This window comes from Mirounga angustirostris, unplaced genomic scaffold, assembly GCF_029215605.1.
Source record: "Mirounga angustirostris isolate CCGP_5_RB_7025 unplaced genomic scaffold, mMirAng1.0.hap1 SCAF_17, whole genome shotgun sequence".
Lineage (NCBI taxonomy): Eukaryota > Metazoa > Chordata > Mammalia > Carnivora > Phocidae > Mirounga > Mirounga angustirostris.
Window position 1 is genome coordinate 5,837,585 of NW_026991725.1, and position 27,576 is coordinate 5,865,160.

General features: G+C 35.3%; 1 protein-coding gene across 12 annotated transcripts in view; it reads left to right on the top strand.

Moving 5' to 3' along the window:
* The window catches only part of NF1 (neurofibromin 1), a 289,382-nt gene that overhangs the window by 154,268 nt on the left and 107,538 nt on the right, over positions 1–27,576 (top strand). For 10 of the 12 annotated variants that reach the window (XR_010408419.1, XR_010408418.1, XM_064582371.1 and 7 more), the window contains 7 exons: positions 521–656; positions 11,242–11,304; positions 15,812–15,970; positions 16,513–16,610; positions 17,883–18,029; positions 20,226–20,372; positions 23,599–23,709. Coding sequence is in view for 10 of the 12 variants with exons in the window: in XM_064582371.1 (XP_064438441.1) it covers positions 521–656; positions 11,242–11,304; positions 15,812–15,970; positions 16,513–16,610; positions 17,883–18,029; positions 20,226–20,372; positions 23,599–23,709 (861 nt within the window). In the remaining 2 variants the exon portion in view is untranslated. Of the gene's footprint in view, positions 1–520; positions 657–1,488; positions 2,813–11,241; positions 11,305–15,811; positions 15,971–16,512; positions 16,611–17,882; positions 18,030–20,225; positions 20,373–23,598; positions 23,710–27,576 lie in introns of those variants that run through there. The other 2 variants (XM_064582369.1, XM_054510961.2) reach the window with 2 other exon arrangements.

Sequence of the window (27,576 nt, forward strand, 5' to 3'; positions counted from 1 at the left end):
ACTCGAGGCTCGATCCCAGGACTCTGGGATCATGACCTCAGCTGAAGGCAGACGCTTAACTGACTGAGCCACCCTGGTGCCCTTTACCTTTATTGCTGATAACAGTTTTTAGAGTATGTGGCTTTTGATCCTGTGGGCAAATAGGCTCGCTAATACTTCACCTTGAATTGGACTCATCTACCTCATCCCTTGCACAGCTGGATAACTACAGACTTGCCTCACAGAAAAGCTTTTTACCCTAAAGGTGGAGAGCAAACCAGAATACATCTTTTCTGCAGGCAGACATACCCAGAATGGAAAAGATGGCACTAAGCTGAGTATATACTAAATTTGTGAGAATATAAGGGGATAAGAATTCTTATACACAGTTCTCAGTATTGTCTTTGTGCAGTTTTTAAAATTCAAATTGAGATCCCAGCAAAGTTCAAACATTGCATTTGGAAAGAGTACTTTTATTTGTTTACTGTAAATGGATTTTACCTTCTCTCTCTCTCTTTTTTTTTTTTTTTTTTTTTTGCAGGTTAGAGCAGTCAGAGAGCCTTGAGGAAAACCAACGGAACCTTCTTCAGATGACTGAAAAGTTCTTCCATGCCATCATCAGTTCCTCCTCAGAATTTCCCCCTCAGCTTAGAAGTGTGTGCCACTGTTTATACCAGGTATGCTTAAGCCTAGAGAGCACCATTATTAATCCAAAGCTGAAGTAAAAAGAATGCTTTACTAAAGAGGGATTTAGCTGCTGATAGTGGGTGGTTGAAAATACAGAGTCAGTGTGGATGACTAATACATTAAGAATTGTTGGAGTTGGCTTTGAAAAAACTTAAATATTGCTCAGGAGACAATTTGAAGTATTTTAAGGGAGTACTAAAAATAATAAATTTTCCTTGCATTGGAAGCAAGTTTAAAATACACAGAATCTATTGGGTATAATAGACATGGTTGAAATAAGATATATTATGGAATTTTTTTGGTTATCTTTTGCCTGAATTACTCATAGAGTTTTTCACATGTGAGGCAGCTCTACTCCTTGCTTTTTATACTGTTGAAATGCTTGATTTATAATTTTGATGTCTTCTTAAAGATGTCATGTGTTCTTGTCAGGTTTTCCTAGGACAAACTAATCTGTTTATTTTATATAGAATGCTACTTATAAAATATATTGCATCATCATTCAGATAAAATTATTACACTTTCTAGCGCTAGCACTGCAGTAATGCTTCTGGGTTCAGATGTCCACAGTCATCCCCTGTATATTGAGGAAATTAGGTCTGTGTTCTTTTTATGGCTTTCACTGTGTTTTTGAATTGCATATGTAGTTTCAAGGATGATTTAATCATTCCAGGGGAAATTAGTGCAGATCTATATTAGCCTGTTTAAACTGTGATTCTGGAAGAAACATTAGTGGGTCTGGAGTTTGGGACAGGGGTGGGTACAGGGGAAAGAATTTATGCATTTACCAAAACTCTTGCCTTTGTGTCTTTTTCTTTGCAGAGTCATCCCCAGCCATTTGTTTTTTAGCACAGGGCTTCAGTTGCTTAGAGACATTAGCAAAATCAGTGAAATCACCATTTTAAAAAGCTATTCCAGGCTGCTCTGTGTGAATTATTCCCACATTGCTATTTATAAAGCTGTTTCTGCTGTATCTATTTAAAAAAAAAAGACTTACAACCAGAAAACAGTTAACAAAATGGCAATAGTAAGTCCTTTCCTGTCAATAATTACTTTAAATATAAGTGGATTAAGTTTTCCCGATTGAAAGACATAGAGTGGCTGAATGGATAACAAAACAAGATCCAAAAATATGCTGCATACAAGAGATTCATGTTAGCCCTAAAGACACACATAGACTGAGAGTGAAGGGATGGAAAAAGTAATTTCAAGCAAATGGTAACCAAAAAAAAAAAAAAAGGCAGGGGTAGTTATACTTATTTCAGACCAAATAGATTTTAAACTAAAAATGGTAAAAAGAGACAAAGAAGGTCATTATATAATAATAAAAAGGGATTAATACATCCAGAAGATATAATAGTTAGAAGTATTTATGTGTCCAACATTGGAGCACCTAAATATATAAGCAAAAACTAACAGACCTAAAAGAAGAAATGAATAGTAATACAGTATTGGTTGGGGACTTTAATATCCCACTCTCAACAATGGATAGATCATCCAGACAGAGAATAAGGAAACAGCAGATTTGAACACTTATAGACCAAATGGACCTAACAGACATATATTGACCATTCTGACATCCACAGAATATACATTCTTCTCAAGCATACATGGAACATTTTCTAGGATAGACCATATGTTAGGCCACACAAGTTTTAGCAGATTCAAGAAGATTGAAATCATACCAAGTATCTTATCTGAACACAGTGGTATGAAGCTAGAAATCAATTACATGAGGAAAACTGGAAAATAGGTGAACACATGGAAATTAAATACTACACTGAACAATTAATGGATCAAAGAAGAAATTAAAGGGGAAATAAAAAAGTTTCTTGAGATAAATGAAAATGGGAACACAGTATACCACAACATGTGGGATGCAGCAAAAAGCAGTCTAAAAGGGAAGTTCATACCAATAAACACCTCTGTTAAGAAGCAGGAAAGAGGGCGCCTGGGTGGCTCAGTCGTTAAGCGTCTGCCTTCGGCTCAGGTCATGATCCTGGGGTCCCGGGATCAAGTCCCACATCGGACTCCCTGCTCGGCAGGAAGCCTGCTTCTCCCTCTCCCACTCCCCCTGCTTGTGTTCCTGCTCTCACTATCTCTCTCTGTCAAATAAATAAAATCTTAAAAAAAAAAAGGCAGGAAAGATCCCAAATAAGCAACCTAATTCTCTGCCTTAAGGGATTAGAAAAAGAACAAACTGAGCTCAAAGTTAGCAGAAGAAAGGAAATAATAAAGATTAGAGCAGAAATAAATGAAATAGAAATAACTACAGAACAACAGTAGAAAAGATTAACCAAGCTAAGAGTTGGTTCTTTGAAAAGATAAACAAAATTGACAAACCTTTAGCTAGACTAACCAAGGAAAAGAGAGGAAGGAGCGAAATCAACAAAATTAGAAATGAAAAAGGAGATATCACAACTGATACCACAGAAATTAAAAGGATTATAAGAGGCTACTGTGAACAACTATATGTCAACAAACTGGACAACCTAGAAGAAATGGAAAAATCCTTAGAAACATACAACTTAGATTGAGGAAGAAGTAGAAACTCTGAATAAACCAATTACTATAAAATTCTCCCAATAAAGAAAATCCCAGGACCAGCTGGTTTCACTGGTGAATTTTACCAAACATTTACAGAAAAATGAACACCAATCCTTCTCAAACTCTTACAAAAAGCTGAAGAGGAGGGAACACTCTAAACCCATTTTATGAAGTCAGCATTACCCTGATACCAAAACCAGAAAAGGACACTGCTAGAAAAGAAAACTACAGTCCAGTCAATATCATTGATGAGTATAGCTGCAAAAATTCTCAATAAATTACTAGCAAACTGAATTCAGCAGCATATTAAAATAATCATATACTATGGTCAAGTGGAATTTATCCTTGGGTGCAAGGATGGTTGAACATACACAGATCAATCAATGTGATACATCACATTAATACAATGAAAGAAAATAATCATATGGTCATCTCAATAAATGCAGAAAAAGCGTTTGACAAAATTTAACATCATTTATGATAAAAACTCTTAATAAGTTAGGTGTAGAAGGAACATATGTCAACATAATAAAGGCCATAAATGACAACCATACAACTAATGTACTCAGTGGTAAAAGGTTGAAAACGTTTCCTCTAAGATCAGGAACAAAACAAGGGTGTCTACTCTTATTGCTCCTATTCAACATAATACAAGTACTACCTAGAGCAGTCAGGTAAGAAAAATAAAAAGTATCAGTATTGGAAAGGAAAAACTAAAATTGTCTGTACTTGCAGATGACATAATTTTATATATAGGAAACCCCAAAGACAACCAAAAAGCAGAACTGATCAGTGAACTCAGTAAAGTTGCAGTATACATAATTAACATACAAAAATCAGTAGTACTTCTATACACTAACAATGAAATTTATGAAAAATATCTATCCCATTTACAATAGCATCAAAACAATAAAATGCTTAGGAATAAATTTAAGGAGGTGAAAGATCTCTATGCTGGAACTATGACATTGATGAGAAAAGTTGAAGAAGACACAGATAAATGGGAAAGGTATCCTATGTTCATGGATTGGAAGAATTAATCGTTTAAATATGAATGCTCCCAAAAGCCATCTATAGATTCAGTGCAATCTCTATCAAGTTTTGAATGGCCTTTTTCACAGAAGTAGAAAAAGTACTCCTAAAATTTGTATGGAACCACAAAAGACCCCAAATTGCCAAAGCAGTCCTGAGAAAGAATGAAAGAGGTACCACTTCCTGATTTAAAGCTATAGTCATCAGAACAGTATGTATTGGCATAAAAATGGGCAGACTGACCAGTGGAACAGAATCAAGAGCCCAGAAATAAAGCCAAGCATATATAGTCAACTAATATTTGACAAGCAAGCAAAGAATACTTAATGGAGAAAAGACAGTCTTTTCAATAAATGGTGCTGGGATCACTGAATATTCATATGTAAAAGAATGAAACTGGAACCATCTTACACCCTCACACAGATTAACTCAAAATGGATTAAAGATTTAAATGTAAGACTTGAAACCATGAAACTACTAGAAGAAAACATAGGAATAAAGCTTCTTGGCATGGTTCTTGGTAATGATCTTTTTGGAGGTGACACCTACAGCACAACAAACTCAAAAATAAATGAGACCAGATTAAACTCGAAAGCTTCTGCACAGTAAGCACACCATCAACAAAGTGAAAAGACAACCTATGGAGTGGGAAAAATATTTGCAAACCATATATCTAATAAGTTAATATTAAAAATATATTAAAAACTTACACAATTTTCAGTACAAAAAAACAAAAAACACCACCCCAATTTAAAATGGGCAGTGGACACTTGTGAATAGACATTTTTCTGAGGAAGTTACATGAAAGGCCAAAAGCTACATGGAAAGATGCTCAACATCACTAATCATTAGGGAAATGCAGATTAAAACCACAGTGAGATAGCACCTTACACCTGTTAGAATGGCCATCATCAAAAAAACCAGAGATAACAAATGCTGACATGGATAGAGAAAGATGGGAACCCTTGTGCACTGTTGGTGTAGTTGGTAGTTGGTAAGCTAATATGGAAAATCCTCAAAAAATAAAAAATAGAACTACCATATCATTCAGCAATTCCAGTTCTGGGGATATATTGAAATGAAAATACTAACTCGAAAAGATATCTGCACCTCCAGGTTCATAGCAGCATTACTTAGAATAGCCAAGACATGGAAACAACCCAAGTGTCCATCAACAGATGCATGGATTAAAAGAACTGTGGGTATATGGACAATGGAATATTAATCAGCCATACAAAATGAGGAAATCTTACCATTTGTGACCATGTACATGGCCCTTGAAGGTATTATGCTAAGTGAAATAAGTCAGAGACAAATACTGTATGATTTCACTTATATGTGGAATCTTAAAAACAAAACAAATCTCATGGAAAAAGAGATCAGACTTGTAGTTATCAGAGGTGAAGTTTGGAGGCAGAGGAAATTGGAAGGTGGTCAGGTGGATTTCTGAAGTGGCAGTGGCTTTGACTTGACTTAAAAGTGAATGGTTACTGACTGCCTGATTACATGACTTACTAGATTTTAGTAGAAACTTTTCATGTGGTTGTCATCCTAAAGGAAAAAAAATTTTTTTGTATCATCAAACTTGGAGTCCAATTTGCGACCACGATTCTGAAAAGGTGAAAGGAACAGGGCTTGGCACTTTGTAAGTACTTAGGAAAATATTTAATGAAGGAATAAAACTTTCCCATCCATTCCACCCAAGTAAACAAGATGCTTGCCAGCTTTTATAGGAAGGGAGGGAGGTAGTGAAAATAAATCAGAAAATAGAGTAAGGTGATCATTTGTGGCTTATTAAGCATTATGTGTTGTGCTTTTTAAAGCATTCCATAAGAAAACATCCTGTATTATAACAGACCTGAATTATCATATTAAATATTTCACATAAGATTATCCTTTTTAAGAATATTGTTTAAATGTTGTGTCAGTGTGTTGTTTTGAAGTATTGGGGAAATTTGTTGAGAGTACTATAGAGCAAAAGTGCTGTATTATTTATAAATAAGGTTTTGTTTTTTAATAAGTGATTGATAACAGGGAATTTTACATTTACTAATTAAAAGAAAGAAGAAAGAAAAAAACTTTGATCTCAAGTTATTCTTTCATTGAGTCTCCTACCAAAAGTGGTTTTCCCCTTAGTTTGCTCTTTTATTCATCTTTCTTCTTCTGGCTTTCTCTTGCCCTTTTGACTTTGGCAATAACATAATGGTACCTTTGTACTTTTGTGTTCTGCTGGGAGGGATAGTACTTGATTGTTTCCTCGAGTAAATGTGGCTCCTGCTTTGGGACTTACTTGGAAGATTTTGAAAGCTAAGTGAGGATATTGCTAGCTAAACTTCTCTGAGTGTTAGTTCCCTTTTCTTGAGTTCATATTTTTGACTGTTAAGCCTTTTTTGAATCATGCTTTAACCAGGTCTCTTACTTTTTATGCCCCCTTACATAGTGGACTGGGTTAAGATTATGTAGTGAGAGCCAACTGTGAACATGTGTTAGATTTATAATTAAGGCATTTTCTCATGTATTTATTTCTACTTTTCTCTTCATAGTTTTGGAAGACAGGTTTTCCCTGCTATCCCAAAGTAGAATGTTCCTGTGAAACTTTTTGTAAGCCAAAGTGGCATAAAGGGAAGAAGCAGTTACTATTAATTTATATGGAAAATTTTTTAGTGTTCCCAGACCCCCAAAATAACCAACCAAATCATGCCACATAACACATAAAACCTAAAATAACATTAACATATAGTAAAAACAGGAATAATACAATAAATACACAGCCTGTATAAAGTACAAATAATTTATGTACAGTGTAGTTTCACTTACCAGAATTGGGACGACAGCAAGCACACCAGAGGGCTGACAGGTGGTGATGGTAGTGTGTTAGGCTGGGGTGTTGGAGGTTGGGGTGGTGGAAGGTAGAGGAATAGAGTATAGGGGAGAGAGAGGAAGAGTGTCATCTATTAACATCACTGTCTAAATCTATCAGTGCAAGCAGGTCACTAATGTCTACACCTTCTTCTGTGTCTGCCTACCTTGATGTCAAAGGTCCAGGTTCATCCTCTGCTGTGGCTAATGTGGCTAATGTGGCTGATGTGGAAAGCTTGAAATACAACAGTATGCTCAACTGCTTAACCTCTCACATTTTTTTATACTACAGTTATTTGTAGGCATTCAAAACATTCTGTAAACCTGCCCCTAAACCTACATGCCCTTTCAAAATTAAAGGCATACTTTTCTGCAGTTACTGCAGCGCTGTCCATCATAGCAAAAATCTCATGTGCTTCACGTTCAGTTCTTGGATAACTTCACTTTTAGGCTTGTTCACTGTTGTGTTCAATGTCGATTCGTGTTCTTTCCTCTTGCAATTGCATCAGCTCTTCATCTGTCAATTCTTGATCGTGGGATGCCAAAACCTTCAACATCATTTTCATCAGTTTCCACAAACCAAGCCTCCTTAGCCAAAGTCAGTGTTGCCATATTTATTGTTGTTGGTTTGAAGCCTTTAAAATTGTTCCCTGCTTCAGGAGACAGCCCTCTAAGCACTGTTTCACATCCAGACTGTAACCCTATCAAGAGCATCTCCAAAGTTGGCGATTGCCAGTTTTATGTTGTAGTCTTTCCAGATCCCTTGTAAAGATGCTTTGGAATTGGCTTCTCTGTCAATGGCACTTAGAATAAGATGTGTCACATTTTGCATATAGTAAGCCTTAATTATGGCTATTAGGCCTGGGACACATGGTTGTATCAACAACATCATATTTGGCAGGAAGAACACACAGGAATGTTATTGCCATACTCAGTAATGCCAGGTGGATGAGCAGCACAATTTTCAACAATCAGAAGACACCTATTATCAAGATTATTTTCTCTACAGTATTTTCAACAAAAGGACTAATGTACTCATGTACTCAGAAAAAAATCACTTGGATATTCCAACTGCTTGGATGTGAATGAAACACAAGAAGTGTATTCTTATCAATGGCTTTAAGTGCCTTTGGATTTTCTGAGTGGTACACTGGTAGAGGTCTAAGGATAGCATCACCAGTGGTGTTAGTAGTGGGCATTAAGCCTGTCCTTTGACGCCTTGTGTCCCTTAGCCTGCTTTTCTTCTATTGAAATAAATGTCTTGCTCGGTTTTTCCAATAATAAATTGAAGTTAAATACTTGCTTATATGAATAACCACCTGCTATAATTATTTTTGTCAGTTCTTTTGGGAACTTTTCAGCAGCTTCATTATCAGCTGAAGCACTCTCTCCAGTAACCTTTAAGCTACGAAGCTGCCCTTGGCTCAAAACCGATCAAACCACCCATGACTACCTTTAAATTATACTTTTACAACACTTTGATCATCATTGTCCAGTACTTTCCTTTCGGCTTACTAAAAAATTGATTTATCCTGAAGTGTAAGATAACTTAATGGAACACCATGCTTTGTTCACCCACCAATCCACTCAAGCAATAGACTTTCCATTGCATCCATTACTGGATGCTGACTAAAAGAGACCACTTTCCTACTGGCAGAACCAATTAGTAACTTCAGCAACTTTGAAGATTGTTTCTCTCTGAGTAAATAGTATGAAGGGTGGATGCAGGCAAGTTCAGTGCATACACAGGGTCTTTATTTCATTCACCACAATTGAAATGCTTAATTACATCCAGTTTATGCCAAGTGTAACACCCTTACAAACTCTTAGGCTTTTCTGATACCTTAGGACACATCTTGCTTATGGATGCACACAATAAATGGAGATAAAGCACAGATGCTCATAGACAAGTTCAGAGCTGTGGCAACTTGGAGGCTGAGATGCTGAGTGTAGCTCCTGGAGAAGGAACTTGGCAGCCACTCAGTGCTTGGGGAGTGTGCTTGCCTCTCTAATGGCTGGCTGCAAAACAAACATTGATTGCAGTATTTGCTTTTTGCTATTTTCCCTGTAATTTCCCTGGGTTTCTTTTTTTTTTTTTCCTTTTTCAGTGTGTGCCCTCTTTAATACCCATCACCAGGCTAACCCATCCCCCTAGCCCTCTCCTGTCTAGAACCCTCAGTTTGTTTCTCAGAGTCCATAGTCTCTCATGGTTCGTCTCCCCCTCTGATTTCCTCCCCTTCATTTTTCCCTTCCTACTATCTTCTTCTTCTTCTTCTTTTTTAACATATAATGTATTATTTGTTTCAGAGGTACAGATCTGTGATTCAACAGTCTCACACAATTCACCCTCCCCAATGTCCATCACCCAGCCACCCCATCCCTCCCACCCCCCACCACTCCAGCAACCCTCAGTTTGTTTCCTGGATTTCTTTTAGTTAGCAGAAATAGGTACTAATTTAGGTCTTTTGTGAAAGCGAACTTTTGAAAAGCAGGAGATACCTATAATGAGAAAATAATTCCCAGAATGGATAGTCTCTTAAGTTATGGTGAGAGAATTCCGAGAAAGAGCTAAATATGATTCTAAGTAAATGTCATCTTTTCCAAGTAAAACCGCTTCTTCAAACTGAAGTAGTTGACCAATTTTTTAAGACTATAAATGATAATTATATACCATAATTGAAAAAAAATGCATGAAACTGCATTTTCGTGATCTGTTTGGTTACTAGTATTTTGTATATAGTCTAAAGTTTGAACCAAAGCCCCATGAGGAAAGGACTGTGTCGTCTTGTTTTACTGCTGTTTTCTGATGCCTAGGGTGGTATCTAGCATGTTAGATGCACAATAACTCCTTGGATGGGTGGGTGGATGGGTGGATGGATGGATGAACAAACAAATGAAGTAACTTTAAGGTTATGGTGTTGAATGCACTGAATTTCTAGAATAAAATGCCATGTATGGTGGATTTAACTTGGTTTTAAAGGTATTAAAAAAAAATGTGCTTTGTCTAGTCCAACCAGGAGTCTTAATTTTAAAAGAACTCTGGCCTAGGGTGACTCACTCAGTTAAGCGTCTGACTCTTGGTCTCAGCTTGGGTCTTGATTGATCTCAGGATCTTGATCTCAGGATCATGAGTTCAAGCCCTATGTTGAGCTCCACGCTGGGTGTGGAGCCTAATTTAAAAAAAAGTTATATATATATATATATATATACACACACACACACATATGTATGTGTATGTGTATATGTATGTACACATACATATGAAAGAACTCTGGCTTAGCAGGAACTCTCAGAGGTGAAGCCAATATTTCTGTGTTTTTTGTTTTTTGTTTTTCCTTTTTGGTGTTGTGTTTTTTGATACATTCTGGTAGTCAAATATGTGAAAAATTTTAAGTGGGCTTATAGTTTTATTCTATAATTTTCTCTGCAGTTTCTTCACTTTAATATTAATTAATGCTTATTTCTAGTTGAGCTGGTAACATTCTTCTTCCAAATGTTGCAGAACTTTTAACCTCCTCTGATTAGAACTTTTTCAGGAAGTAGCCTGCAAACAGAAAAATATGTGAAATTTTAAGAGAATCTTTCTTAGAGATTTTTAATTCAGAATCTCTAAAGTGAATTTTACCATTATATTTAGCCATTTAATGTTTATTTTTTAAATCAGTAGATGTAAATTAAATGCCAGCTGTTGAAAAAAGAACTTTAAGTCAATTGAAGGATACACAGAGAAGTATTTATCAAGAAAAAATTATGTAGACACATAGAAGTGTTTTTAGTGTGTGATCTACTTATAATGAACATCTTACATGAAATTTATCAAAAGCTAGGAATTAAATGTAGTTATTAAATATCCTCAAATTTACTTGGGGAGAACTTTTCTGTAATTTATAGCCAGAAATAGTAGATATGATTGTCTCAACATTTCTTGCTGTTTATTTAGTGCTTTGGCTTAAAAATGTAATAAAAATTAAAATCCAGAAATAAAATTCATCCCTCAAAATTCAGTTGATGTCTAATTTTTTGTTGATTCCATTTGTGTTACATTTGATCATGTAATTTTATGTACAAGCCAACATTGTTTTTGTTGCTGTATGTAGTTGGTGCTGTGACTTGTTTGTGCTCATCTCTGTTCTGTAGGCAACTTGCCACTCCCTACTGAATAAAGCTACAGTAAAAGAAAAAAAGGAAAACAAAAAATCAGTAAGTTTGGAGAACTTTTTATTAGCTGTTTCTTTCAAAGCAAAACAAAAATCTTTTGCTGTTTGTTAAGAACATCTTCACTTCAGCCTATTTGACCTTCACTGTAAAATCATTCTACTAATTCTGGCACAAAATAGCTTTCATTTCAATTAACCCTGGAATTAAGTTACATCAAAACATTCTCTGTGTTCCTTTGGTTTGATTTATCCCAAAGGCATTTTGGGGGCATTTGTTGCATTGGATATCCCTCGTCTAATTTTATTATTGTTATGTTTAAAATTATAAATGAATGCAAAAGAAACTTAATTTCAAGGCCTTAGGAAATGCTGACTCTCTTCATTCTTGCTTCTTGTTGCAGGTAATGTGAGTGGTTTCCTAGACGTGAAAGTTTTTCTTCATTGTTAGAAGTATATGGAGGGAAAGTGTCACTTTCTAAATCTTACCTAAAAGTTTCATTTTTTACTCCTTATATTTTTATCTAAACAGTCTCAGCCAGAATCTAGATATTTGTGCTTAGGTTATAAAAATCCTAATGGTAAACCTCTACCTTAGAGAAAGTCATTATTAAACTATTGGGACTGAGAATATAGTACTTTTGAAATAAAGGAAAACTCAGTGACTCCCTATTTGTAGAGAAACATGATAAGAATATACTGCCTATTTCTATGAACTTGCCCTAACTAAAAGGAAGAAAATTACAGTATTCATAATTATTTTCTTCCCTACGAGTGGAATTTGGTCCAAATGTGCATTCATTTTGAATTTGTCATTGTCACTATGACTTCATATAATCCAAATGATTTTAGAGAAAGATGTAAAAAAAAAAACCTTTAGGAGTCTTGTAGGTAGTTTAGGTACAAAGGTAAAATTTAGAATTTACATTTGGTTTCATCTTTCATTCCTTGTCTAAGCTTTACACATAATAAGTTCCTGTTTTAAATTCAGAACTAAATTAAAATTTAGACACCTGTGCTTTTATGTACACTCAGGATTTTGAGTATGTTAAGTAAGTTTGGTCAGCTGTGAGCAAATGGATTGGATTGGACTGGATGGCTGTCTTGCTTAAATCATTTCTTTCTAATGCTTCTAATTCTCAGCGTATATGGGTTTAACATATATACACCATATATGGGTTTAACATATATACACCACTGTTGAAATTTACTATTTCTAACACTCTTGTTCAGTGTTTTACTAATGGCATTGTGTAGTATATCACAAAAATTAAAATTCCAGCTCTCTGTGTTTCTCTAAGAGCATGTTTTCTAGCCTCCTAACACTGCTTTTTTTTAAATTAAGATTTTGTCTAAAATTGTTCTTTGAAATGTTTTCTACTAGTGTTATTTTCAGATTTTTTTTTTTTTTTAAAGTTTCTGGGTAATGCTGAGTTTTGGAATGTATTTCTCAGCACAGGTGATATGAGGTCCTCATGGAAACAAAGGGAAACTAATTGGTAATTTGAGGTATTTTAGAACACATTCCAAAGTATGAAGACAGTATAGTCATCATAAATTTAAAACGTTGGTTTATGGAGTCTTGGCTTAAGAATTTAATGATCTTTTCTTTAAAAAGCAAGCTCTTTTTTGGAGTATATGTGTAATGGATTGGAATATGTAAAATATAGAGAGAAGGTCCTGGCTCCTGGTTTATTAGCTGTGTAGTCATATTACAGATAATTCCATTTATTATACTCAATGTATAATTAGAACTCCTTTGAGAAGTTTATTGTATGCCTCACTTAGGTAATCAAACATGTGTGGGTAGTGATCCTCTTGCTAATGTAAAGTTTATTACTGTATTTATTTGTACCATGTTGTTCAGATTTTACTAAGGGGAGTAAAGAGGACATTTGACAGATAACTGGTTTTAGCATACAGACTAGCCCAACTTTGTTCTTTTATGCAGAATGTGTTTGGGATCTAAATTAGATTTTTTATAGATTAAAAAAAACCACTTGAGTATGTATACTATGAAGTAAAATTGCATTGATGTTCATTAGTGGTGAAAGAAAAAACTTTTTATAAATTGTCTCATGAAACTTGTTATACAGCATTTTTATTGATATTCATTACACATACCGGGTTTTAGGTCCAAAAATATACTATCATCAGTGAGATAAAGAATTTTATGATACCAGAAACAGTATTGTGTTTCTGAGGTTGTGGGTACTTTGAGTTTTGACAAGAATTAATTTTGAAGATGTGGAGGATAGTAAAGGTGTAGTACTTTTCAGAAGTTTGACAGTATTCTCCCTTTGGGAAATAATTCACCAAGATTTTCATTAAATTTTGAAATTGAATAGTATTAAGTATAAATCAGGTATAAATGTGAGTCACACTTTAAAACTTTTTTGTTCTAGACAAAACTATTAAGTAGCATTTTTCAAAAATGTGCTGGTTTTTATGAGATACTTTCATAGCAGGTTAAGTATTTTATAAATGGTTCTTTGGAAACCAAATTATGTCTTTTAATTTTTTAAAAACTGTTTTAGGATTTTAGTGGATTAAACTGAGTATGTGCTTATTCTTTTAAAACAACCTATTTGAAATTAAATATAAAGCAGTTTTTAATCTTCTTGGTAACTCATTCCTTAAAGCTTTAAAATTTTGTAGGTTTGCTGTTAAGTTTCTTCTGTTTTAAGATTAAAATTTGGGAGTTCTAAAAGAACCACTCAGTAGCAATAGTGCTCCCTGAACATTCTGAAATTGTATGAAGAATTTTGTCTGTATAAATGTATACATTCATTTTTCTATTCCTACTCCCCAAAAGATTAAATACTGTACTAGAGTGGTAAAAACACTTGAATTTTCTTCTTAATTCTATTTCTAAAACTGTTTCAGCCGAAAGTAATTCTCATACGGTATTTGGGTTTTAAAACTTTTCTAGTAAGGCTGCTATATTTAGTCATCTGCACCAGCTTCCTTTTAAGTGTAAGGTTGTCCTTCATGCAATAGCACTCAGAGGACTTTAAGACAGAGAAAGCTTTCTGAGCTATGTAGTATAAATGAAGGTGAGACTATATTAGTTACAACTCCTGTCTGTTACCACCACTTACAGGGATATTCTTTGGCCTAAAAAATCATCCTCTGAAATCTTACATTTACTAATTCTCTGTCAGATATGGTAGAAAACTATTTAGAGATCTTAGGCAGTGAATAAGAAGACATTTAAAATGTATACCACATGAAACACTAAAGGGCATAGAAAGAAATGAAATAATCCTTATTCTTCCCAGAGTTAATCTGGAGTCAGTGAACCATATGAATTCGTGACAAGAAGTATTAATTCATTAAAGCATCATAAAGTAAACTAGAGTTTTGTGAGATTCTGCACATAAATCCCATTTTCTCATTTCCCCCCAATATCCTCTGAAATGTGCGTCTGTCCCTAGACTCCTTGGATATTGCCCGGAGCGCTGCGGCTTCGCTGCCGTAGCCACCACTGCTTTAAGCAGCAGTTAGTTACACTAAGCGAGAGCAGTTGCAGAGATTAAAATGTTATAAAAGTGTTCTTGAAAAATAAATAATCGGCTGTATTATCTGTAAAAAAAAATGTAAGTTTTAGAATAATATTTTCATATGTTAACTTCAAACAGGAGTCACTGAAAAGAGATGGGAGCTGAGCCGGTTTCCTAACACGTTCCCTAACCTAATGTGCCTATTACCTTACCTTCAGTGTAGAATGTTTTATAAAAAGAAAGAAAAATAATTTTAAATATTGGGCTCATGATGTTTTTCAGTGCGGGCAACCATTTCTTGTTTCCTTAACTTGTTTTATTTGACAGAATTATGCCCTGAGGTACACAAAAGGGTTCTCTTTTCTGCTGGTGGGATCCTTTTTTCTTTTAGGTCCCCAAGAATTCCTGTTCCTCCATGATTTACATAATAGGTCCTTATCTTATAAAGCATTCTGAGGAAGAAATGGAACTGGCAATAATGTTTCTTGTAAGTAAGTTTTTTCTCTTGATAGGAATCTAAAAAACTAACTCTTGTTTGTGTGTGGCAAGCATTTTGCTCAAGATAGTCAGTTGTACCAGGTATACAACAAAATGTAAGTATTTATTATTAGATATTGGATGTTTCGGGGTATGCTGTTGAAAGCTTAGCCTCGTCTTATAAGAGTTGACCACACTGTCATGTCTATTAATTTTAGTAAAATATGATAATTGTGTGAAAATTTGGTCTGCTTTTGTTACTTACCAAACTTGCAGTATAAACAACAATGACAAATGTAAGATTTTTTTTCAGGTCTCTTCCACACCACTCATTCATGAGGTTTTTCTTTTTTCTTAGATACCTTTGTTGTGCTTTAAAAGGATGGAGGGCAAGAATTGAGGATAAACTTTATTTACTGATATGTTGGGAGTAGGAAAAAAATAGAACTGTGTTGTTTACAAGGGTTGATCTATTCAGAGTTTTGGTATGAAAGTTTGACCCTCGAGCTTTTTCTTCCCATTTCCTTTTTAAATTCAAACCACATAGTCAATTCTCAACTCCCTTGTTTTTAGGTGGTTAGCCAGCGATTCCCTCAGAACAGCATCGGTGCAGTGGGAAGTGCCATGTTCCTCAGATTTATCAATCCTGCCATTGTCTCACCATATGAAGCAGGGATTTTAGATAAAAAGCCACCACCTAGAATCGAAAGGGGCTTGAAGTTAATGTCAAAGGTGAAGAATTATTTTGATAACTTATTTAAAATTTCCAGCTAAATTTTCCGTTTTTCATATTTATTGTACTTACACTTGAATTGATTTTTAAAATACCCTATGGTTCTCCCTTATATGCTTTTGTTTTATTTTTATTTGTTAAATTACAAAGGAATTAATTAGACTGATACCTGATGGGCCTTATTATCCTGGGAAAACAATCTTAGCAGATGTCTTCTGAAGATAGTTTTCTATGTATTCATTCTGGAAATTCTGAAATGGAGACTGTATGATTCTTTTTATTAAGAAAGACATTTAAAAATTTTAATATGTGTTTTTGTGTTTGTAAATAAATATATGTGTATATATGTAGTAATTTATATTTGGGAAAGAACAGAAACAACACCTAGTATTTATAGAATGAGTAATAATTTACTTTAATTACCAGTAGAAATTCTCTGTACTAAATGTCAATGAGACATTTAGTACTTTTTAAAGAATATATGATTGTGTACGCTTCATACAATGAATGATCTGATTTATAACCCTGTTCCATTGTTTAGATACTTCAGAGTATTGCCAATCATGTTCTTTTCACAAAAGAAGAGCATATGCGGCCTTTTAATGATTTTGTGAAAAGCAACTTTGATGCAGCACGGAGGTAGGACGGCTCTATTTGACTTAAATATTGTCAGTTTCATTTAAGTCTGGGTACTAGGTCTACATGAAGCTCCTGTGTAGGTTTTTTCCTCTTTTCTCTCTAGGTCAAGAGCAGAGTTAATCTTATTTTATTTTATGTAAGAGACAGTGGCAAAGTAAATCCATATTCTTTATAATTTGGTAGTGATTTCCATATTTGAAAACCAGCAGGGAATTTTGACACATCTACGAAAATAAAGGACTTGAGGTTGCTACAATATGGAGGAGAGGAAAAAGAAAAGGATTCCTTCTAGTAAAAACTGAAACCAAAATGGCACACATAATGCATAATAGTGTATAATGACAATTTTTTTGATGTTGAGTTTGAGTTGTTGGTTTATCTGTAAATGGGGACAATAACTGTTTGCCTGTCTGAGTTGACTTTAAAGAAACAAGTGATACAGTGTATGAGAAAGTGCTTTATAAATGTAAGTTAAGGTCCAGAATTCTGCTTTTTATGACGTTTTTTTAAGTCATAGTCTAAGCTAGACTTGTACAACTCTGCCTTCCAGTTTTTCGTTACGGTTCATATCAACTTCTTTCTAGTTGGAATTTAAAAGGTATATTGTGGGACTGCAAGCCGTATTGGAGAAAAAAGCGAATGTCAGCATAGGATTCATATTCTAGCAGATTGACTACCCTAGAAAGTTAAGAGAACAAAAGTTCTAATCCTGGCTCTGACCTAATAGGCTGTATAACTTTGGGGAGGTCTTTCTTTTGTCTTGTTTTGGTCTCCATTTCCTTATCTGTAAAGTACTGGCTTCGATCCAAAGTCTCATCCATCTAAATTTTGTTGTTGTCTGACTTTAAAACCTATTCTGAAGCCAAAGTCAGGTATCAGAAATGGAAAGCCATTGGGGCACCTGGGTGGCTCAGTCATTAAGCGTCTGCCTTCGGCTCAGGTCATGGTCCCAGGGTCCTGGGATCGAGCCCCGCATCGGGCTCCCTGCTCGGCGGGAAGCCTGCTTCTCCCTCTCCCATTCCCCCTGCTTGTGTTCCTTCTCTCACTGTGTCTCTCTCTGTCAAATTAAAAAAAAAAAAAAAAGAAAGAAATGGAAAGCCATTTCTCCTGTCTCTTCTTGTTTTGTTTAATGACAGTCATGTGTGAATAATATCATAATCCTCCATACTTGTAATCTTAGTTATTTTACGAAGTTACTTCATATACATTTGATTCAACAAAGATAAGAGTGTATCTGGTTTTAAAAATTCTAATGATTTTATATTTTTTAAGGTTTTTCCTTGATATAGCATCTGATTGTCCTACAAGTGATGCAGTAAATCATAGTCTTTCCTTCATCAGTGATGGCAATGTGCTTGCTTTACATCGTCTACTCTGGAACAATCAAGAGAAAATTGGCCAGTATCTTTCTAGCAACAGGTAGGATTTCACAGTCATGGAGATTTTGAAAATTCTTAGTTTTAATTTATAAAAACTATTGCTCCTGAATAATGCTTTTTTATTTTGCATCTGCTCAGAATAAGAATTGTGGTTTGGAAAGAGAAATGTAGAACTCTAGACTCTTTTAAAAAAATAAATAGGCAAAGGGTTGATTCATATTAAATGATCAACAAGCCCACCGAGGTGCTACAGACTTTTTTTTTTTAAAGGTTAAGCTGAAAAATCACAAATTAGCCCTTTGGGTTTTTTTTTTTCTGGTTTGCAACACATCAAATATGTACAACACAATGTAAAGGTTAAATTTACTAGAAACTCAAATGAGTATTGGCATCTGAATTTGAAGAGTAGCTCATTCTTGGGAATTTAATAATTAAAACATTGCCAGTGTTCTGAGTCTATTTGTGATACTCTCAAGTATATGCAAATAAAGCTTTATGCAGAAAACATTCAATAATTAAAAAGTATTAACTTGGGTATTATTAGCTGTTTTTAGTTAAAGTCTTTTGTAGCCTGAATCACTTGCTGTCCTTTCTAGTTGTGTTAAAGGGTCCAAATTCCTATGCGTGAGGAGTTCTCTTACAAATACAAAATGAGGGGCGCCTGGATGGCTCAGATTGTTAAGTGTCTGCCTTCAGCTCAGGTCATGGTCCCAGAGTCCTGGGATCAAGCCCCGCATTGGGCTCCCTGCTCAGCGGGAAGCCTGCTTCTCCCTCTCCCACTCCCCCTGCTTGTGTTCCCTCTCTCACTGTGTATCTCTCTGTCAAATAAATAAATAAAATCTTTAAAAAATATATATATATAAAATGATTCCAGAAAATCTTAAATGCTAATAAAAATGGTTTGCTCATTCATGGAAGTGGTAGAAGACCATGAAGCTAAGGCTAACTAATTAGGAGATGGTGGTTAAAAGAGAGAGCATTTTAATCCTTCATGAATTGTTAGTGGATTAAAGTGATATGGACATGACTGATGTGTGCCCTGATAGAGGAAGATTGAAGATGCTTTATCTGTCACACTAAAATAAACTGTGGAACCTTTAAATGCAAACATTCATTTATATAATTCACATACATATTCGTGTAGTTTGATGCTGCAGTTTTTTTTTAATTTGGTTGTTTTTAAAAAATACACATTCCAAACATACAGAAGAGTATAGGCTATAATATACAGAGACCCGTGTTTACCATCTAGCTTTGACATTAGTTTGCTATTTCACTTCAGATCTTTATAACATTTTATTTCTTGGGGGAAAAGACATAATTTCCCTCTATGTAACTGACAAAATAAGGAAATTATAGGTATGTATAACATAGTTTTGTGTGTTTTAAAATTTTGCAGAAGTTCTATACTGAATATAGTCTCTTCACACAGTATTTTGAGATTTATTATTTATTTAACTTATGTTAGTGCTTTATTGGATGACCGTATCAAGATGTATTTTCTCCCTAATTGATATTTAGGGTTTTTTTTGTTTTTCACTATTTTAAATAGTAATGTAATAAATATTCTTCATATTTGTCTCCTTGTGTATTACCTAAATGTGTAATTGCTGGGTTCTGGGCTTCTCACAGCCCCAACTTTACTAGATACTGCCACATTACCTTTCACAGTGTACATGCTGATGTACATTTTGGTCAGCGCTGTGTGAGAGTACCTCTGTGTACACATCCTCACCAAAGTTAGCATTAGTAAACTTCATAATTTTTGCCAGTTTGACATTTGTGAAATAGTGTTTTGTTATTCTTGTATAGTTTTAAATGCTTAATAGTTATTGAAAATCCATATTTACCCTGGTTAAACAGAGATCTGGTGTCAGGGACAAATATATCCCAATTTGTAAAGCGTAGTTTCTCAGAAAGGATTCTTTTCATCTTGTGGAAAAAGTGGATCACAGCGTTATTTTTACTTACTGATCGCCTGTTTAATGGTAATGGATTAAGAATACTAGAAAAAAGAAGAATTTTTATGTAAATTTTGTAGTTTGGGGAGTGGTCATATTTCTAAGATATCCCCAATGAATACTTACAACCCTTGTGAGGTCTTTTTGGTGCTACTTACAAATCATCAAGAACCACCAGCTGACAGTAAGAAGAAAAGCAACCAATGATAATCTAAAGCAATGTGTACTGCTAAATGTGAACTGCTACTTTTTTCTAAGTAGTTTGCTATATTTAGGGATCACAAAGCTGTTGGAAGACGACCTTTCGATAAGATGGCAACACTTCTTGCGTACCTGGGTCCTCCAGAGCACAAACCTGTGGCAGATACACACTGGTCCAGCCTTAACCTTACCAGTTCAAAGTTTGAGGAATTTATGACTAGGTAAGGTACCACGTTGAAATAATAATTGCTTTCTTTTGTTTGAGGTGCAAGGTTTACCACCGGGCCACTTGTTAGATATACTTGTATTTCTGATAGAGGATTATCAGTAGATGTGCCTAATGACCACATTGCCATATTTTGGGATCCCACTTTTTTCTTACTTTATATATTGTTGACATGTGCTTTGTTTTATATTTGATTTTCTTATAAAAATAATAGTATCTTATTGAATGGTACTTTGTCATGTTGCTTTGAGGTGTTTTTGCATTTAATACTTAGAAGGGAGGGTAGATAATCATATTATAGTTAAGGAGATGCTGCAGCTCAAAGTGAGTGACTGATTTGCCCAAGATTCCACACCTAATTCATATATCCTGTGGTTTTAAGTTCTGAACTCTTTCTGCCACACTGTAGCATTTTTCACAACCCTCCCAAAAGTTAATGCTATTAACTTCATTCAGATTGAGACTCAGAAAATTCAGTATATTTCAGTATTGCTATAAAACTTCTGTGGACATTTGTTTTGAATCTCATTTAGAAGGATTTAGTTTGTGAGGTAAAAGATCCTCATTGTTAAGACATTCACTTTTATGATGTTACAGCAAAAGTAGTGTGCTGAATCCTTTAGTCTTTAAAGTACCTTTCATGGTACTTTACACTTAGTCACTTAGTAAGTACTTCAATAGTGACTGTGGGTGAAGTGTTTTTTTCATAGTATGTGCTAGAAACAAATAAAGCAGAATGTGACATTCAGAAATTAATTCACATTACAGGTTTACATACAATGTGCCTTGCATTGTAAGTGCCTGTTATTGATCATATTGTGTGCACATGCCTCCAATTCTTTGATACCATTAAAAAAATGTGTGAATACATAGGGCACCTGGGTAGCTCAGTTGGTTAAGTGTCCAACTCTTGGTTTCAACTTGGGTCATGATCTCGGGGTCCTGAGATCAGGTCTGCACATTGGGCTCCACTCAGCACAGAGTCTGCTTAAGATTCTCTCTCCCTCTTTCACTCGTGCTCTCAAGCTTTGTCTCTCTTTCTCTCTCTCTCAAAAAAAAAAAAATGTGTGAATACATAACAATCTCCTTTCCAGCTTAATTTTTATCTTTAGCTCTTCTATTCATTTCAGTATAACAGATGTTTATTCCTACATGATTAAAGAAATATTTTCCACACAAAATTTTCATAGTACCTAATTGAAAATAGCATAGTAGAAGAATATAAAACCATTTTTTATTCAACATTACTGAGGACATCCTAGCCATTTTTCCACTTTTCTAAGAAAACCTTTATTGTTCCTTACCTAAGACCCTAACTTCCCTTATAAAACAACCTTCTATGCTTTTGAAGACTAAATGACGTAATACGAGTGAGACACTTAAGGTCTGGTGTATAGTGTTTAATAAATGTTAAGTGTTATTTTTGTTGTCAGCTCCCACTGATGCTCTTTGAGACCCACTTTTGTTTTAAAGAAATGAGGGTAGCTTTGTAATTTTCTTGGCTATAAAAATAAAAATTGTTGTATTATTCAAAACTTAGAAATCTAAAGAAGTAAAAAATTCTCAGCTACTCTTAGAAGTAATTCAGTTGACATCTGGCAGATAGCCGCACAGTCATTTATCTATACAAATGTGTACCTATTTCTCTTATCAAATGATATGTAGGTTGTTTCCATTAATATTAAACAAATGCTGACCTGGTACCAGCAACATGATGTACTGAGATAATACAACCTCTCTCCCCAACCCCCTTCAATACACAAGACACATAGAAATAGTAGGTAAAATGAACTGTATTTTTAAAATACTTCATTCCAGTATAATCAACATACATTGTTATACCAGTTTCAGTTGTACAATGTAGTGATTCAACAAATCTGTAGATTACTCAGTGTTTATCATGATAAGTGTACTCTTTTTTTAATTTATTATGTTAATCACCATACATTACATCATTAGTTTTTGATGTAGTGTTCCATGATTCATTGTTTGCCTGTAACGCCCAGTGCTCCATTCAGTACATGCCCTCTTTAATACCCACCACCAGGCTAACCCATCCCTCCACCCCCCGTCCCTCTAGAACCCTCAGTTTGTTTTTCAGAGTCCATAGTCTCTCATGGTTCGTCTCCCCCTCTGATTTCCCCCTCTTCATTTTTCCCTTCCTACTATCTTCTTTTCACCTATTTTCCCCATTCCCCCACCCACCTCTCCTCCAGCAACCAGTTTTGTTTTTTTCTCTTTGTTCATTTGTTTTGTTTCTTAAATTGCACATATGAGTGAAATCATATGGTATTTGTCTTTCTCTGACTTATTTCACTCAGAATTAGACCCTCTAGTTCTATCCATGTTGTTGCAAATGGCAAGATTTCCTTCTTTTTTATGGCTGAGTGATACTCCATTCTGTATATATACCAGTTCTTTTTTATCCATTCGTCTATCATTGGACACTTGGGTTGCTTCCATGTCTTGGCTATTGTAAATAATGCTACAATAAACATAGGGGTGCATTATTATCTTTTCAAATTAGTGTTTTTGTTTTCTTTGGGTAAATACCCAGGAGTGGAATTATTGGATCACATGGTAATTCTATCTTTAACTTTTTGAGGAACCTCCATACTGTTTTCCACAGTGGTTGCACCGGTTTGCACTCCCACCAGTAGTGCCCCAGGGTTCCTTTCTCTCCACATCCTCACCGACACTTGTTGTTTCTTGTGTTTTTTATTTTAGCCATTGAATGGACTTTTAATAAATGGTGTTGGTACAACTGAGTGACCATCTGGATAAAGGTGCTCATATCATTCATGAGGATAAACTCCCATGAAGAAGAAAACATGTGCAAAAAGGAAGGCCTTTTTAATCATTCAAAATTATACACCAATAAAGAAAAGGTTGATAAACTGAATTCTTAAAAAAAATAAATAAAAACTCAATGGCTTCTAGAGAAAAAAATACCATGATAAAAAACAATCCTATGGTTAATATTCCTGCCCAGTACTTTTCTTAGGATAGTCCTAAGAACCTACTCATTGTTTTCAAAGAGTAACACCTTGAAATTTTTGGTATTTGTTTTAAAATTGCCCTTCAGAAAGTGTTTTGCTTTTTAAACATTTTGTCATTTTAAATATTTTATCATTGCTCTAATCATGGGTTTTTAGAAATACTCAATGGACAATATAAAGCCTATGAGTTAATCTGTTTTTTGTTTTTTTTTTTTCTTTCAGGCATCAAGTACATGAAAAAGAAGAATTCAAGGCTTTGAAAACATTAAGCATTTTCTACCAAGCTGGAACTTCCAAAGCTGGAAATCCTATATTTTATTATGTTGCACGGAGGTAAGAAATACTATGTTTTAGTTTCTCTTAACGGAGTTTTAAAAATAATAACAAATGTAGAGAGATAGCAAGTTTGGTTTTTCCCATTTGACTTTACTGGAATTGAAGACAAGTTTACCTGGAAGAATATAGGTGGATAAATAGGCATCCTGTCCCAAAATGATACGTGGTATATTAGAAATTGCTTTTCAGGAGACCTATTTCCTATTGGCTTCTCTTTCTTACATCAGTTTTTTTATACTTCCTACAATGGATTAATTACCAAGAATAAAAGATTGCTAAATATCTTTCATTTTTAGCTGAATTCTGATTAAATAATATCTACAATATGACAATCAGGAACATTTCTTTTTAAGCAGAAATAAAACTTTAGGAGTCTTTTTCTAAGAACTTTCAGTAATATGCTGTGTCTGACAATATTGGGGTGGCCTAACAAGTAATTCAGAGAAGCTATGGAAAATTTCTATAAGGATAGCACAGATGACAGCCTGGAAAAATGCTTGCATTTTTTTTCATGCTGTGTCCAGGCTAGTTCTTAGAAAGCCTTTCTGGAAATGCTGTGAGCTCCTTCTTAACAATAGGTATGAGGCTTGCCTTGCCCTCCCTTTTCTTTCTTGCCTCCATTCTACCTTCCTTTTGAGAACTTATCTGTGATATTAGTTGGTGATTTTTACTTCTTTCTGTTGATGACATAAACTCATGGTAGTTGAACTTTAGAGACAATGTGATGTAACAGAGAGACCATTGGTTTTGGAATTTTAGGACTATGTGTAATCTTAATTTTGCTGTTCAGTAGCTATAGGAATTAATCTTCCCAAGTTTCCTGAATTTAACATAAATTGAAGAATTATGTCAGTAGATTGAATAGTCACGAGTGGCAAAAGCTTATCAGTGTGTAGGGAATAAATGGAGGCTGAGAAATAGTGGGGGAGGATTGAAGAAAAGAATGCAGAAGGTGGGAAATGCATTTAATCAAATAATCCAGTTAGTGTTAAGACCAAGGAGTCCTAAGCACTGGGTGTTACGGAATCAAGAGTATAGAAACTTGCATTTACCCTGAGCTCGCCTCTTGAACAATTCCTGAGTAACATCTTTTATTTCCCTTGAAAGTCTCTCCAACTTTTGTATCAGTACCCATTTCTAAATTGCCTAAGATAATTTTAATTTTCTTTCGCAATAGAGATGAACCATATTTGTATTTCAACCTCAACTTTTATTTATTTATTTATTTTTAAGATTTTATTTATTTGACAGAGAGAGCACAAACAGGCAGAGCGACAGGCAGAGGGAGAGGAAAGAAGCAGGCTCCCAGCTGAGCAGAGAGCCCGATACGGGGCTTGATCCCAGGATCCTGGGATCGTGGCCTGAGCTGCAGGCAGACGCTTAACTGACTGAGCCACCCAGGCGCCCCTCAACCCCAACTCTTAATGCAGCCAGTATATTTTGACCCTCCCTGTTTTGTCAAAGTAATTAAAAGTCAAACATTGGTGAGAGAGGCAGATGTGTGTCCTCCTACCCCTTTAAATTCCTGTTAGTTTATAAATAGCAAAGATTTCTGGAAAACCTCAAAGCTAGGTTTTTTCTTCAGGATCAGAAACTGTAAGATTGTGTTGCTTCTCTGCAGGTTCTAGAAAAGGCCAAGGAAAGTAGGATGGGCCTGATGCAGACACCCTCTGTTGGATTAAATCAGTGAGATTTCCAGGAAACCTATAGAACATGGTGACTTAAGAGTGCTAAGGATTCTCAACTCTGTTTCTTTATTAGCTGCATAATCTTAGACATTTTTTTCTGAATCTGTTTCTTCTTAGGTTTAAAAAAAAAAAAAAAGGTGAGGGGCGGCAGTTAAAGAAACTATCCTGTCTATTTTGTGACTTTAAAGTTCTGTACAGAGTATGTTTGAGGTTTTCTTTTCTTTTTTGGTTTTTGTTTTTGGATAGGACTCTTCCAATTTCACATTTTCAATATTTTGAGCTTTTTGTTTAGACCCTGGAGCTCCTCTCAGCTTTCATTTTCACCTGATTTGAAGTCTTAGCTCCAAGACAGTTGAGCACATGGTAGCTCAGAGCAGAGAGGCCCACTTCCTCCATGGTACAAGTCCAAAAGAAGATAGTAAGGGCTTTATCTCTACAAAGCCAACTTTGTCAAAGAGCGCTTGGGTTTGACTTCTCTTTTGATATTCTTGTGTTTCTGTGGCTTAGACTATTATGTATTAGTTAATATTTTTTGACCTGTAGGTCCCATTCTCCTTGCAGATAGTCCACGGACATTTCAGACTTGAAATATGCAAAACTTAATTCAGTATATATTCAAATCAGCTTCTTTACAACTATATTTTCTTTCTCAGTTACATCATTATTCTTTCCCATGCTAGAAACCCTAATCATTTAAAATTCTTACCTTTTTTGGGGCACCTGGGTGGCTCAGTCGTTAAGCGTCTGCCTTCGACTCAGGTCATGATCCCAGGGTCCTAGGATCGAGCCCTGCATCGGGCTCCCTGCTCAGCGGGAAGCCTGCTTCTCCCTCTCCCGCTCCCCCTGCTTATGTTCCCTCTCTCGCTGTGTCTCTCTCTGTCAAATAAATAAATAAAATCTTTAAAAAAAAAAAAATTCTTTTTCTTTTATCCTCCTCATTATCAGTCACCTAGTCTTGATTTTAGCTATGGGATCCTGATAAATTAGTTACATTGTTTCAGTTAGGCCTTTGTTATTGCAAAGAAGACATTCTTTTTTTCTCAGGAAGATAGGCCTCAGGAAAAACATAAATTGCACAGCAGAGCCTGCCCAGGTGTAGACAGAACTAGGTGGCTATCAGTTCTGGAACAGTTTACAATCTTTGACTCTCTCTTGGCTTCATATTCAACTCCCTATTTTTTCTCTTTCTGTATCCTTTCAATTTTAGCCACAGCTACTAACTCTTTCATTACCTCAGCACTGCATACTTCAAATTCCAAAAAGAGAATGTGGTTCAGCTAAAATATACCTGTTTGACAAAACTTTTCATGCTAGGTGCTGGTCATCCAGTACATTTCTGGCTGCCCCTTAAGTCAAGTACATGCTCCTGGCTGGAAATCATGTGATTCAAAATAACCACCTAGTGCTGTTCGTTTATCAGGGGCTATCTTTTGGTATTTGTTGTAATTTTTCTTTTTTTAAAGTTGGATCTTAATGGTTTAATATTTCTTTTAGGCACCTTGAAAATGCCCTTTGAAACCATTTTTCCCCACTGCCATTCCTGAGACTCTCTTATTAGCTCTTACCTATACTAATGCAGCATTATTCTCCCACTTCCTAATCCCCAGATAACTTCTTCCAGGTCATCTTTTTTTTTTTTTTTAATTTTTTAAATTAAAAAAAATTTTTTTAAAGATTTTTATTTATTTGACAGAGAGAGACACAGTGAGAGAAGGAACACAAGCAGGGGGAGTGGGAGAAGGAGAAATAGGCTCCCCTTTGAGCAGGAAGCCCGAGGTGGGGCTCGATCCCAGGGACCCTGGGATCATGACCTGAGCCGAAGGCAGACATTTAACCAACCGAGCCACCCAGGCTCCCCCTTTTGGGTTGATTTTATGCCCAGGAGGCTCTTCCTGTGGCAGCAATGTTTTGTGTTCTCAGCTTACCAACAGAGGGAAAATTATCTCTTTTCTAGTAGGTACAGCAGAAGTGCTGGTTTTACTGCCTGGCTTGAGTCATATGCCAATTCCTGAGGCAGTCACTGTGGCAGAGGGATGGAATGTCTTGTCTAGGCCTGAATCATGCACCCATCCCTGGAGCTCCGTGGTGAAGCCAGCCCAACTTGAATTGCATGAACTGAAAGGACACCAGGGGCAGGGTTTCCCAAAGGAAAATTGGATGGCAGATACCAGGATGA